The sequence below is a fragment of the Lagopus muta genome, chromosome 4 (genome assembly GCF_023343835.1).
Source record: "Lagopus muta isolate bLagMut1 chromosome 4, bLagMut1 primary, whole genome shotgun sequence".
Taxonomy (NCBI): Eukaryota; Metazoa; Chordata; class Aves; order Galliformes; family Phasianidae; genus Lagopus; species Lagopus muta.
In genome coordinates, this window is record NC_064436.1 from 49,588,480 (window position 1) to 49,600,598 (window position 12,119).

Genomic DNA, 12,119 nt, shown 5'->3' on the forward strand with positions numbered 1-12,119 from the left:
ATGTCACATGAGAACAAGGCAGCACTTTATGAGCAACACCGAAGGACTTTAACACAGAGGGCCATCAGATCGCCGGGCAGTGCCCCCATGTAAGCAGGGCAGTGCCCCCAGTGCGAGGGAGGTAAGCAGAGTTCACTGCACCGCCTCGTCACGGCACCGTTTGCCACGCGGACTTCACACATCTGTATTTCTGTATTTACCTATCCACTTTGTAACCACCTATCCTTGCTGAGAGCGCTCTGTACTACGTGAGAGAAAAGGAAGGACGACTTTTCCAGCGAGCGCAGCTGGAAGGCCAAAAGTCATTCACGGGCATCTTTTGCCACAGGAACTCAGCTCTCTGGTCAGAGCCGCCCGAGGCAGGAAAGGTGACTGCTCGAGCCGCCCCGGCCGGCGAGGCGCGAATCCCGGCGCCGCAGCTCAGCCTGCCGGAGCCCGCCGGGCTGCTTGAGGCAGCGGCACCGCTCGCCTCCTTCCCGTGGCCGGGGCCGAATGAAGGCACCGCATCAGAGCCCAGCCCGGGCCCAAAGACCCCAGCCGCGCCCGGGGGCCCCGGCGGGGCCTGCGCGGAGCCGCCTGAGCTGTCCGGCGCCCATTCGCCGGCGGCGGGGCGGGGCGGCTGCGCGGGGAGGAGCCGGGGCCGGGCCTCGCTCGGCTTCCCCGGGATGAAGCGGCCGCCTCAGCCCCGCGGCGGCCCTTTAAATAGCCGCTCCGCGCCTAGCGGTGCGTCGTCTTGAGCTTCTCGAGCATCTCCGCCTCGGCGTTTCGTTTGGACCCGCGGCCGCAGGCGGTGAGTCCTCGGGGTTGGCGGTGCGGTAGGCGGTCCGGCGGGGCCTCTTCCCCTCGGGCTGGCGGCTGCGGGGCTGGCGGCTCCGTTCCCGGCCAGGGGCTGCGGAGCCGGGCCCGGCCTCCCGCCCACCCCTCCGGATGAGGCCTGGCTCACGGCCGCTCGCCGCCCCTCGGCGCCCCGCGGCCCGGGCGGCTCCTTGGCTGGAGGCGCTGCTTGAGCTGCCGGCTTTCAAACGGACCGCAGGAGCGTTTCCTCGGTGCCTGTGGAATGAGGCTGGCGCGGGCAGGTCTGAAAGCCGTCCTCGTAAATTGCAGCTCGCCCCTTACAGCCGGTCTTCTGAAAGCGCTTCTTTGTGGCAGCCCGACAGAAGAGCGCTGACGATTCGAGATCCTTGAGCTCGGATGGCTGGCCGCTGACTTTCATTTGTAACTGCTGGTTCTTTTCCCCCACCCCCCTCTTCCTAGAGCAATCATGTTTGAGATTAAGAAGATCTGCTGCATCGGTGCTGGCTATGTCGGTGGGCCAACCTGCAGCGTTATTGCACAGATGTGTCCTAAAATCCAAGTCACTGTTGTAGATGTCAACGAAGCTAGAATCAATGCCTGGAATTCAGACACGCTCCCCATCTACGAGGTAAACTTGTCCCCTATTGTCTCAGTTGTTCTTCTGCTTCCCTCCCACCGCACAGCACTTTTCACGTGGCCCTCTTCCCAAGCTTGGGAAGTGTGGCATAGCAATGTCCTTTAAAGACAGCATTCTGGAACAGCTGTGTGTCACTGCCACTCATTAAACCAGTTTCTTGAAACAATAACTGAATATGTCTGGTACAGGAAAGTATCTAGGTTCTGTACCAAGAGCCTAGTAATGAAAAATGAAACTGTTTTTCTAGTTGTACTAAATGATGCTGACTTTCTCCTGGGACCTTGTTTAATCATAATGTGCTCTAAGGCTTGGCTTGCAGGAGGGAAAAGCCACAGCCTATAGCGTGACTCTGAACAGAGATAAGTAGACTTCCTTTGTCATATGTATTCATGGGAAAATGTGTATCATGCTCAGATTAGCAAGCAGGATTTGAATGAAGGTCACGAAAGTAGGTACTCTGTTTTCTATTAACATTTAGATGGGGTGTTTTGTTGTTTTTCTGTTTTTTGTTTTAAATTTTTTTTAAAGCCCATGCACAAAAAAAACAACTCAACACATCTGTTTCCTGGAATGGTGTCTTTTACTTATGAAGAATGTACAAAAACTGCCAAGAATTAGTTCAGGCTGTTGTAAATTTGAGTCATTGCAGACACAGGGCTTTCTGTTTATTACTCAATTCGTTCTTGTTTCAACTTTTTCTTCACGGTGTCAGAAGGTACAAGGAAACTCCTTTACTTTCTAGTGAGCTACCTTTTTATTTACATCCTAGAGGGGTTACAGTTGGGACTGTTTGATGGACTGGTCTGCTTATGCTAACCTTTGCTTTCCTCTTCAGTTCAATATTTGGTATAAAGTAAGACAGCAAAAATGTCTTGCACAAGAAAGTTTCTGCTTTTTTTTTTTTTTTTTTTTTTTTTTTTCCCTCCTCCCTTTCACTGTACAGTGAACTTTTGCCTTCCTAGTGATTACTCACGCTTGTCATGATGGGCATCTTAACAAACTGGAGGCTGATTACCAGTTTACAATGTGTGATTTGATTTTTTTTCAAACAAAACATAAAGCCTTCATTTGGATATGTTTGTCACAGATCAATTAAAACATTCCATAGTCCATTCTACTACAGAGGATTGTTCATGCACCTGTAAGTGGATGTGTTAAGAGAAGGGAAAGTATTCCAGTGCCCTAAGCCCTGGAAAGAATTTCACCAAGTCATGCTTGTGTTGCTTTCACAATGCAGGTGTGGTTCTGATATAAACTTAACCTTGTCCAAACATGAGCAGTTGACAAAAGGTGTTGTCTTTATCTCCTGCCTTTCAACCTTTCTTCAAGAGGGTTCAGGCTTGATAATTTGACGGGAGAATATTTATTTTAAATGCTGAGTCAGTTCATTAGATTTGAGCTCGTGAGTTTAGGAAATCATGGACTGCGTGGCTGAGGGACAAGGAGAGCTATGAACACCTCTTTGTGCCTGCAGCCTTGGAAATATTTTAAGATTCCTTCTTGACCTTACTTAAAGAACCACTTGTAGAGAAATGCTATTTGTTGCTGATGGTAACAGCATTAAGCATGTAAATAACTGACACCTAGAATCTCTTATGTGAATAGCAGCTCAGTGTGGATGAAATCTTTGAGACTACAGTTTGAGTGTTTTGACTGGGAAACAGGATTTGGTTTTGTTTTGTTTTGTTTTTAATTCTCCCCTATATAGAGCTGCAGAGGGTACTTCACATTTGACAGACTGAAAACATGCAACATGGAGTAAAAGCATCGCTGTACCTGAAAAGACATTCCATCTGTTTGTGCATAGCGGTTTGACTGCTCTGTGTGCCCTGAGTGACTAATGTACGTCATTTTTTACCTCAACTGTTTTCTTTTTTATGTGGTTTTTATTTTTCCTTTTTTCTTTCAGCCAGGGTTAAAAGAAGTGGTGGAGTCCTGTCGAGGAAGAAATCTCTTCTTTTCCACCAGTATAGATGATGCCATCAAAGAGGCTGATCTTGTATTTATTTCTGTGAGTTTGTATTTATTCTTTTTGCTGTGTTAACAAAACTAGGAAGAGTCCTCTGTTTTCTCATAAGGATTCATTTAGCCATGCTGTGTCACCGTGCCACCAACTTCTTGTTTCCTTTGTGTACTGTGGGAAAAGTAGTAAACTTTTTTATTAGTGTTATCTTGCAATCTGTTTCCTCTAGCCAGGAGAGTACTTGGCAGACCAACAGGCCCTAGGTCAAAATGATAATGCCCATATTTGTCTTGGCAAGGTGCAGGGGGCCTTAGAGCAGAATATAGTGCAGTTCTGTCTGTAATGCACTGAGGTCCAAGGGGTTTTAATATTTATATTAAAATATAAATATCCTAGATTGGGATGTAACCAGTCTGATCACTGGTTACAAAGGCGGCTTATTTCTAGAAGATTTGAAAATCCTGTGAATTAATGAAATAGGAGCTGGCAGGGTTTTCCCATAATATCCTTCATTAAATTTATCACATCACAATTTCTAAGCTATGACACCGTTAGGAAGCAGGTTCAGTCAGACATAACCTTATCAGGAAAGGTCATACTGCTTATAATGTGAAGCCTAAAAGAACTGACTTCTGTTTGTTTTGCTGGGTCACAGTTGGGTTTTGTTACTGAAGTCCTCCTTTTTTTGGGTCCCCTCTTTGTTAGGGCACCTCAGTACAGAGCTCTCTTTCTGACTTTTTCTCCATTGAGGGGTAGAGTGAATGTTGCTTGGTTGGATGACTGCCACTGATACAACCCACGTTTTGCCACCTGGCTTCCTGTCACTGACTGACGAAATGCTGTTGTGTTTTACACATTGTTGCTATTTCTTTGAGTCTGTAGTGAAAAGGATCCTCTGTCTTAATCTAGAAGTGCTTTCCTGCATGCTTTCTGTATACTTCACTGTAATGATTTCCAGCAGCTTTACACTTAGATTGAAAGCATAATTGCCTTGCTAGTTGCAAGATTCTACATGTAATATTTATACTTACAGCATGGGACAGGAAACAAAAGATGACTGTCTGTAAGCATAAAGAAATTATTGCTGTGTCTAGAATATAAGGCTTAAGTTTTGCAGAAGCCTGCAGAGCTGCTATGAATTGCTCTTGTTTGAGTTCTGTTTGAATAGAGGCCAGTGAGAACAAAATGGTGACTAAGAAAGCTAATAGCTGTTCATCTGATATGGCAACTAGAGTAATTGTGAGGTAGGACCAAACTGGGCTCGGGGAAGCAAAGCATCTGTCATAACATAAGACCTACTGAATAGGTGAAATTGAGAAGAGACCTAAAACATTTCTTCCCTGGCTGTGTTTTTGTAACTAGGTTAACACTCCCACCAAGACTTACGGGATGGGAAAAGGGCGAGCAGCTGATCTGAAATACATTGAAGCTTGTGCTAGACGAATTGTACAAAACTCAAATGGCTATAAGATTGTCACTGAGAAAAGCACAGTTCCAGTACGTGCTGCAGAGAGCATTCGTCGAATATTTGATGCTAATACTAAGCCTGACTTGGATTTGCAGGTAAGCATAATATCAGATTTCTAAGCAGGCTGCTGTTTTCAAAATTTTTGTGTGTGTGTGTTGTTCTTTGTTTTACACTTTATTTCTGTGCCTACAGGTGCTGTCTAACCCAGAGTTCCTTGCAGAAGGAACAGCAATCAAGGACTTGAAAAACCCAGATAGGGTGCTCATTGGTGGTGATGATTCTCCAGAAGGACAGAAAGCTGTCCGTGCTCTTTGCGCTGTTTATGAGCACTGGGTGCCTAAAGAAAAAATCCTCACGACCAATACCTGGTCATCAGAACTCTCTAAACTGGTTAGTGTTACTCATTGCTGTTACTGCAATCAGTGAAGGATGCAAGGGAGACAAAGCTCTTAGGCAGACTCTTACAAAAAGTGGGTGGCGCAGATAGGAAAGACATCTGGGATTGGAGGGCCCAGTATATGTCAAAGGATATTTATCTTTTCCAGAGATCTCAGTTGAGTTAACAGATGATATCAGCTCCTTGCCTTTTATTCTTATTAATAATAGGAGTTATTACTAATAGCCAGTAGAGCAGCTACCTTTGTAAAATGTTTCCAACTCTGCAACTTTAGTACTACGTTGTTATGCTGGTATAAATGCCAGGTAATGAGAACTTTTACACTCCTTACTGCTACTTATTGAGTATTTTTGAGTTATTATATATGCCATTGAGACACTGTATTGAAAGAGGAATTACTCTAGTATCTAGCTCCTCGTTGATCTGTGGGCATCCTGGTTTCCGGAAGAACTGAGCTCTATGTACTCTCTACTATGTTTTATTTTGTTTTTAAATTCTCAGGCAGCTAATGCTTTCCTTGCCCAAAGAATCAGCAGCATTAACTCGATCAGTGCTCTGTGTGAAGCTACAGGAGCAGATGTTGAAGAAGTAGCAAGAGCTATTGGAACAGACCAAAGAATTGGAAATAAGTTTCTGAAAGCCAGTGTTGGTGAGTGAAACAATCTTCTTTTCTTTCTTTTTTTTTTTTTCTTTTCTCCTAGGTGTCACAGATGATGGCACTTCGCAAAATGTCTTCCCAGTTTTCTTTGGGAATGGCTTCTAGTGGCCTGAGGAAAGGGGATGTCTCTAGAACACTTGATGGTCACTTCTAACCTCTGTAATAAGATGTGGTAGTGGTGACTGTTACAAGAAACTTAGAGGCTTAAGGAATGAGATTAAATCATACAGCCTTCATGCTAGAAGGCATGGCTTGAGAATAATGATATTGAATATCTTTTCTAAGTACATGCAGGAGTGAAAGTAAATAGTAAATGCATTACCAGAATTTCCACTGGGTTATTATAATTCAGCCTATGTTGTGTTACTTCTGGGACTGAGTTCTAAGGGTCAAGGATCCTTCTATTAATTGTTTCAAACCTCTGTTAGTTATTTGTGATCTTTGGTTCCTGCCTGTGAATAGATAACCGTTTGGAGGAAGGGGAGAACATAACTTTCCCTTTACATGCTTCTTCTGAGAAATATTCATACCTCTCTAGGTGGTACTACTGGAAAGTAAATAATTCTGCTGTCTAGAGGCTCTTTGTTTCTCTGAGCCTGGCTTAAATCTTGTTTTGATTTAAATGGGATCTGAGGCAAACCTCAGGATTTTGTAACTGACAAAAAGCAGGTTGAGGAGTTTGATTCTGGGAGATTCGTAAGGTTTTCCACTTACCAGCAGTGATATGATGGAGAAAAACTATAATGCTGTCAATGGTTGCCAAAAGCTACTTGATTACAAAGATTGGAGTAGTACCTTGCTAATACAAGCTACTTCTAAAGTAACAGTCCTCTTTTTCAGGGTTTGGAGGCAGCTGTTTTCAGAAAGATGTCCTGAATTTAGTGTACCTTTGTGAGGCACTGAACTTACCTGAAGTAGCCCGTTACTGGCAACAGGTACAAGTTTTAAACTTCTGCATTTATTTTTTGACAGAATGATATTTCTTCAATGTTCAGCCTTAGAGCATTGTCCACATGCTTCTTCTGTGCCTTGGTGTTAAGGCAGGGATACTTTTAAAAAGCACTTGCCATGCTGGGGGGTTGGGCTGAGAACCCTAAAAAAAAAAGTAACTTGATACTTGTGGAATCTTAGCCTTTGTTTGGAGTTAATTAACTTGTCTGGAGCAAATGAATTGTGAAGTTGTCTAGAAGCAGTAATAGAAAATGTGAAGCACAAGCATAACCTGGCTCTGTTGGCTTTGCAGGAGTCTATTTCCCCAAAAAGTCCCTCATACTGCTTTCTAGTTATCTGTTGCCTGGTTGGATGTCACTTTTAATTTTCTACTTAAAAACAGTCTCAGGAAACCTTGTGTTATATATATTTATATCTAATATAATAATATTAGATATATTTCTCTGCTTGAGAAAATAAAGACTTGGATTTTATGCTGTCTGCCTCTGAAGATGTTTGGTTTGGTATGTTCCATAAATGCTTTCATTAGGACAGTCCAGTCCCTGGTAGAGAGAACTGCAGTACTGTCATTGGAGCTGAGTCTAACATACTGCATGAACCTTGTGCAGGTGCCCAGGAGGGATCTGATTTAATGCAGAACTGTGGTGCTCTGGTATAGCAGAGAAGGAATCTAGACCCTGAGATCTGTTTGTGTTGCTTTTAATCTGTGTAAGATATGAGGAGATGATAGACAATCCTTGGAGCAGGAATTAATCATGTTATCTTAATAACATGGTGAATAATGGAGGGGAAAAAACACTGTCTTGAAAGAGACAAGGGACGACTTCAGTTTAGACTTCTTGGTTCCAAGTATGCTTCTGAGAAGACAACCTTCTTGATATGTTAGCAGCTCAAGTGTATAGGAACACTTACCATTTTCTCCATGAGTGTTTTCACAGAATCATTAAGGCTGGAAAAGACCTCAAAATCATGTGATCTAGCTGTCACATCATCCCCACTGTGCCCACTAAGCATGTCCCTCAGTGCCACATCTGCTTGATTCTTGAACACCTCCATGGGCGGTGACTCCACCACTTTCCTGGGCAGCCTGTTCCACTGCCTCACCACTTTCTTGAAGAAATTTTCCTGATATCCAACCCAAGCCTGCCCTGGTGCACCTCAAGGCTGTTACCTCTTGTTCCATCACTCTTACCAGGGAGAGGAGGCCAACCCTCACCTCTCTACAACCTCCTTTCAGATCGCTGTAGAAAACAAGGTCTCCCTTGTGCCTCCTTTTTGCCGAATAAACAATCCTATTTCCTTCAGCCATTCCTCATGAAACTTGTGCTCCAGACCCTTCGCTGGATTTGTTGTCCTTCGGGTTTTATTTAGCACAAGTCAAAGGGGTTGTATTCTTAAACCACTTTAAACTAGTTGTCCACAATGCTTTCCTGCTCTCCTGAGAGCACTTATTTGCAGTGTTTCTAAGTCACTTAAGCTGTGGTCAAATCAGATAGCAAGAATGGCTGCTGCACAGCTTGGATAACGTAGAGAGTGCTGTGCTCATGTAATATGAGCTCTTACCTGTGCCTCTTGCTTCCTCAGAGCAATGTCAACTTGCAGAGATCTATCTACCTCAGCCCATGTTTTTTGGTCATCCTGTAATACACATAAGCACCTGAATAAGCAACTCTGTGAGTCCCTTCCTTGGCAATGTGAGCATCACAGTGTCAGTAGTTCAGCCCTGCGCACGTATGTGGAAGACCTTGGACGAAGTCTGAAGGACGTGCTGATCAGAGCAGTCCCAGAATACGAACTTTCTTCTGTCTGGCCTTTAGACAGGACAAGGTTCTCTAATACTGTCGTCTTTAGCACTTGAACCTACAGAAAGAAATGTCTCTCTTGCCCTGTTGCCTGCTATCCCTATGTTGCCCATCACTGCCTGTCATGTCCTTCCCTTTACAACACCTTGCTGAATTACAGAATCTCACTGCTTTCACTTCTTTTACTTGAAGAAACCTAGTTTGCCACCATCCTTCAACTGCATTGTTTACACTGTATGTTTTGCAGGTTGCTGTTGATTCCTGCTTTGGGTTGAAAATCTCAAAATCAATAGGGAAAAAATAGTTCTTTTCAGTTTGTGGTAAATATTGACTAGGTGAGGAGCCTTTTTCCCCTTTTCTACTGGTGATCTGGTGCCATGTGAGTTAAAGGCTGGGGGTCAAAGTATGAAGCAGGCCGGGAGGAAAGCACTAGAACAATCAGGCTGGATGAACACATTTCCATATGACATCAAAAGCAAGACACTTCAAAGTCTGCTTCAGCAATGTGAGTTTTGTGAACTGAAATCTCTTAAAGTGGATTATAAGATACAGAGTTCTTACAGTAGCCAGAGGCATGTAGGGAAGTGTAGGTCTAGCAAAAGGGTGTCCAGGTAACATCAGACACTCTAACACTGCAACTGCTTTCCACATTTCTGCCTAGAATTGGACAGCTGTGTTTTTTTTTGTTTTTTTTTGTTTTTTTTTTATCTTTTTCTTTTAAATTAAATATAAAATAACAAAAAATCTAGCCCTTCAACTAGATTGTGTGTGTGTGTGTGGCTGTAAATGCATCTGCAGTCATGGATTAAAATTGTATGTGTCTCAAGTTTTAAGTTAACTGAACTTACCTGTGGATTATTTGACACTAAATAAAAATACTTCATTTCTCAAGCATCTATTAAACTTTTGTGACTAGTTTGGCTTGGTCATTAGTACAATTGGTTTATAGTTAGTAGCTCTCTTCTGAGCCATAATGTTTTTTATAACTTCAGGTGATAGACATGAATGATTATCAGAGGCGGAGATTTGCTTCCCGTATTATTGACAGCTTGTTCAATACTGTCACTGATAAGAAGATTGCTATCTTAGGATTTGCATTCAAGAAAGATACTGGGGACACAAGGTAAGAAAGTGAATGCAATTAATTAACATGGAATCCCTGCACTAGATACAGCTGTGCAGCTAAACCCCACAAGTTCAGTTCTGTTAAAAAAAGCAGGTCAGATATGGGATCCTTAATCTTGTTTGAATCAAAGATCTGTATTATGTGCTTCTTAAATGGGTGAGACAGTTGATTCTTGATCTCTACAACATACCTGAATCATTCAGAAATTAAACAGGTAGCTTGTTCTATTTAGTCCCTAATTTGCAAAAGTAAAAGCTGCTTCTTGAGTCCTTCCAGTAAAGAATGCTAACACTTTTGCAGCTAACTCAAATTGCTATTAGAAGCCAAAATTCCATCTTTGTTTCCCCAGGGATGGCTAATTCTCTTTTCTTATAAGAGACAGTGTTGATACAATTCTCTCCAAGTACAATTTGCATGACGTATTTAGGAGTGATGCCTTGTTACCTATGGTCAGTAGCAGTACTGGGACTTGGTACCTCTCTCTTACATGATTCAGCAAAAGAGATGCAAACTTCTTAAAATTACTCTCCTTGACCTTCCTCAAGACTTTTATTTTGCTGCTGGCATAGATTATTGCTAAGACATTTCATATAAAACTAGTATAAAGCTCCGACACTGAGCCTCACGGCAATTGAGGATCTGTATTATTAAAACATACCAGCTGGTTCTTTAACTGTTTAATTCTCTTCTGCAGAGAGTCATCTAGCATCTACATTAGCAAGTATTTAATGGATGAAGGAGCAAAGCTCCATATCTATGACCCTAAAGTACCGAAGGAACAAATCATCTTGGATCTCTCGCATCCAGGTGTCTCAGAAGACAACCAAGGTAAGGATGCTTACATTAAATTTCTACGCTCACTATCTTCCCCACACCACAGCCAGAAGAAACTCTGCTCTCAAAATACACAAGGTCTATTTAAATATTATGTATTCATTTTCATCATGGAAATGATGTGCTGTTAGTTACACTTATCAAAGTAGAAGATTGGCCTAGCTCAAAGATTACAGTATTATCTCTTTCCCCTTTGCTCTTATGGGCTAATGCTAATTCTGTACTATTGTATATTTTTCTCAAATGCTCACTTGAATACATAGAAAAGAATTTTCTCTCTGTATAAATTAGGGAAAGACAAGCAAGAACATTCAATTGCAAGGGAGATTAATGTTGCTCTGTGAGCTCCTTTTTACCCCGAGTCCTGTCTTGTCTGCTTATGTAAAGTAGAAGTAAAGAAATAATTCTGGAATTCACTGTAGAGCATCCTGCCCTGTATTACTTTCTCATTTATCAGTGCTTCCTAATTAATCTGTTCATTCAAACTGGAAGTTTTTAAAGTAGTTGTCTTTAACTACAAGTCTCTTGGAGGAACAAAGGGTTTTTAGGACCCCTTTTCTTACTTCCCTTTAGTGGGAGGGACAGGCCAGTGATGGTGTGTGGTTGGGGGAGAAGACCTAGATCAAGTTGTTTCCAGAAGTGAGGAAAATGGCCCGTGATGAGGAAGGTGTATGTTACCTCACATCTCCTTGGACCTTGAGGGTGACGGGAGGGCTGCCTTTAGGCTTCTGAGGCAAGCAAATGCAGCCCACACAGACTTATTTACTGTGGTGTGAACTGAGAATTAAGTGTTAAGTACTGATATTGTACAAGCAATGACCTTGATAAGAGTTGGCATTTGGTCAGTCAGTAGTAACTCCCAATTCTAGAGATGCTTTTGATTTGACTGCATTCTTTAAATTTGAATGCTTAACTTCAGACACTTAAGTGCCTGGATTCTATCTGTTCGAATGCTGGATACAAGCTGCTTTCATCAAGTAAAATCAAAGTGACAAATGTAGTGACAGAAGACATGTTTAGATAAGCAACCCAAGAGTCTTTGAGTAGGATGACAAAGGAAAATCTTGTTGGGATGCACCAGATTCTTGCAGGATGAGACTTTATTTTCCTTCTGTTACAGTGTCTCGGTTGGTCACTATAAGTCAAGATCCATATGAAGCCTGTGATGGAGCTCATGCCCTTGTAATCTGCACTGAATGGGACATGTTTAAGGTAAAAATGTCACCTTCATCAACCTTCTTTTAAGTGAAGAATGAAAGATAGTGTTAGGCGACTTATTTCCTGTCTCTGCTGTAATTGCTTTTCACAGGAGTTGGATTATGAGCGTATTCACAAGAAGATGCTGAAGCCTGCATTTATATTTGATGGTAGGAGAGTTCTTGATGATCTTCATAATGAGCTACAAGTCATTGGCTTTCAGGTAACCAATTTGATGCTGCTGCTTCTGGGGTTTATTTAATCCTTCTGCTTTTGCTCACTGCAGTGATT

The 12,119-nt window shown here is 42.6% G+C and overlaps 3 protein-coding genes across 3 annotated transcripts in view; all 3 read left to right on the forward strand.

Annotated features, from left to right (window-relative positions):
• LOC125692559 (translation initiation factor IF-2-like) lies at positions 1 to 737 on the forward strand. The gene is made up of 2 exons (XM_048943241.1): positions 1 to 89; positions 329 to 737. Exons 1-2 carry the CDS (start codon positions 1 to 3, stop codon positions 735 to 737), a joined length of 498 nt encoding a protein of 165 aa, XP_048799198.1.
• RPL9 (ribosomal protein L9) overlaps positions 1 to 12,119 on the forward strand; it is a 93,515-nt gene that overhangs the window by 58,801 nt on the left and 22,595 nt on the right. The window lies entirely within an intron of this gene.
• The window catches only part of UGDH (UDP-glucose 6-dehydrogenase), a 13,417-nt gene continuing 1,936 nt past the window's right edge, over positions 639 to 12,119 (forward strand). The window contains exons 1-11 of the mRNA XM_048942449.1: positions 639 to 790; positions 1,255 to 1,423; positions 3,342 to 3,443; positions 4,758 to 4,958; positions 5,056 to 5,253; positions 5,762 to 5,909; positions 6,759 to 6,853; positions 9,664 to 9,794; positions 10,492 to 10,625; positions 11,752 to 11,843; positions 11,941 to 12,051. Coding sequence (XP_048798406.1) covers positions 1,262 to 1,423; positions 3,342 to 3,443; positions 4,758 to 4,958; positions 5,056 to 5,253; positions 5,762 to 5,909; positions 6,759 to 6,853; positions 9,664 to 9,794; positions 10,492 to 10,625; positions 11,752 to 11,843; positions 11,941 to 12,051 — 1,374 coding nt within the window. The 5' untranslated portion in view covers positions 639 to 790; positions 1,255 to 1,261. The remainder of the gene's footprint in view (positions 791 to 1,254; positions 1,424 to 3,341; positions 3,444 to 4,757; positions 4,959 to 5,055; positions 5,254 to 5,761; positions 5,910 to 6,758; positions 6,854 to 9,663; positions 9,795 to 10,491; positions 10,626 to 11,751; positions 11,844 to 11,940; positions 12,052 to 12,119) is intronic.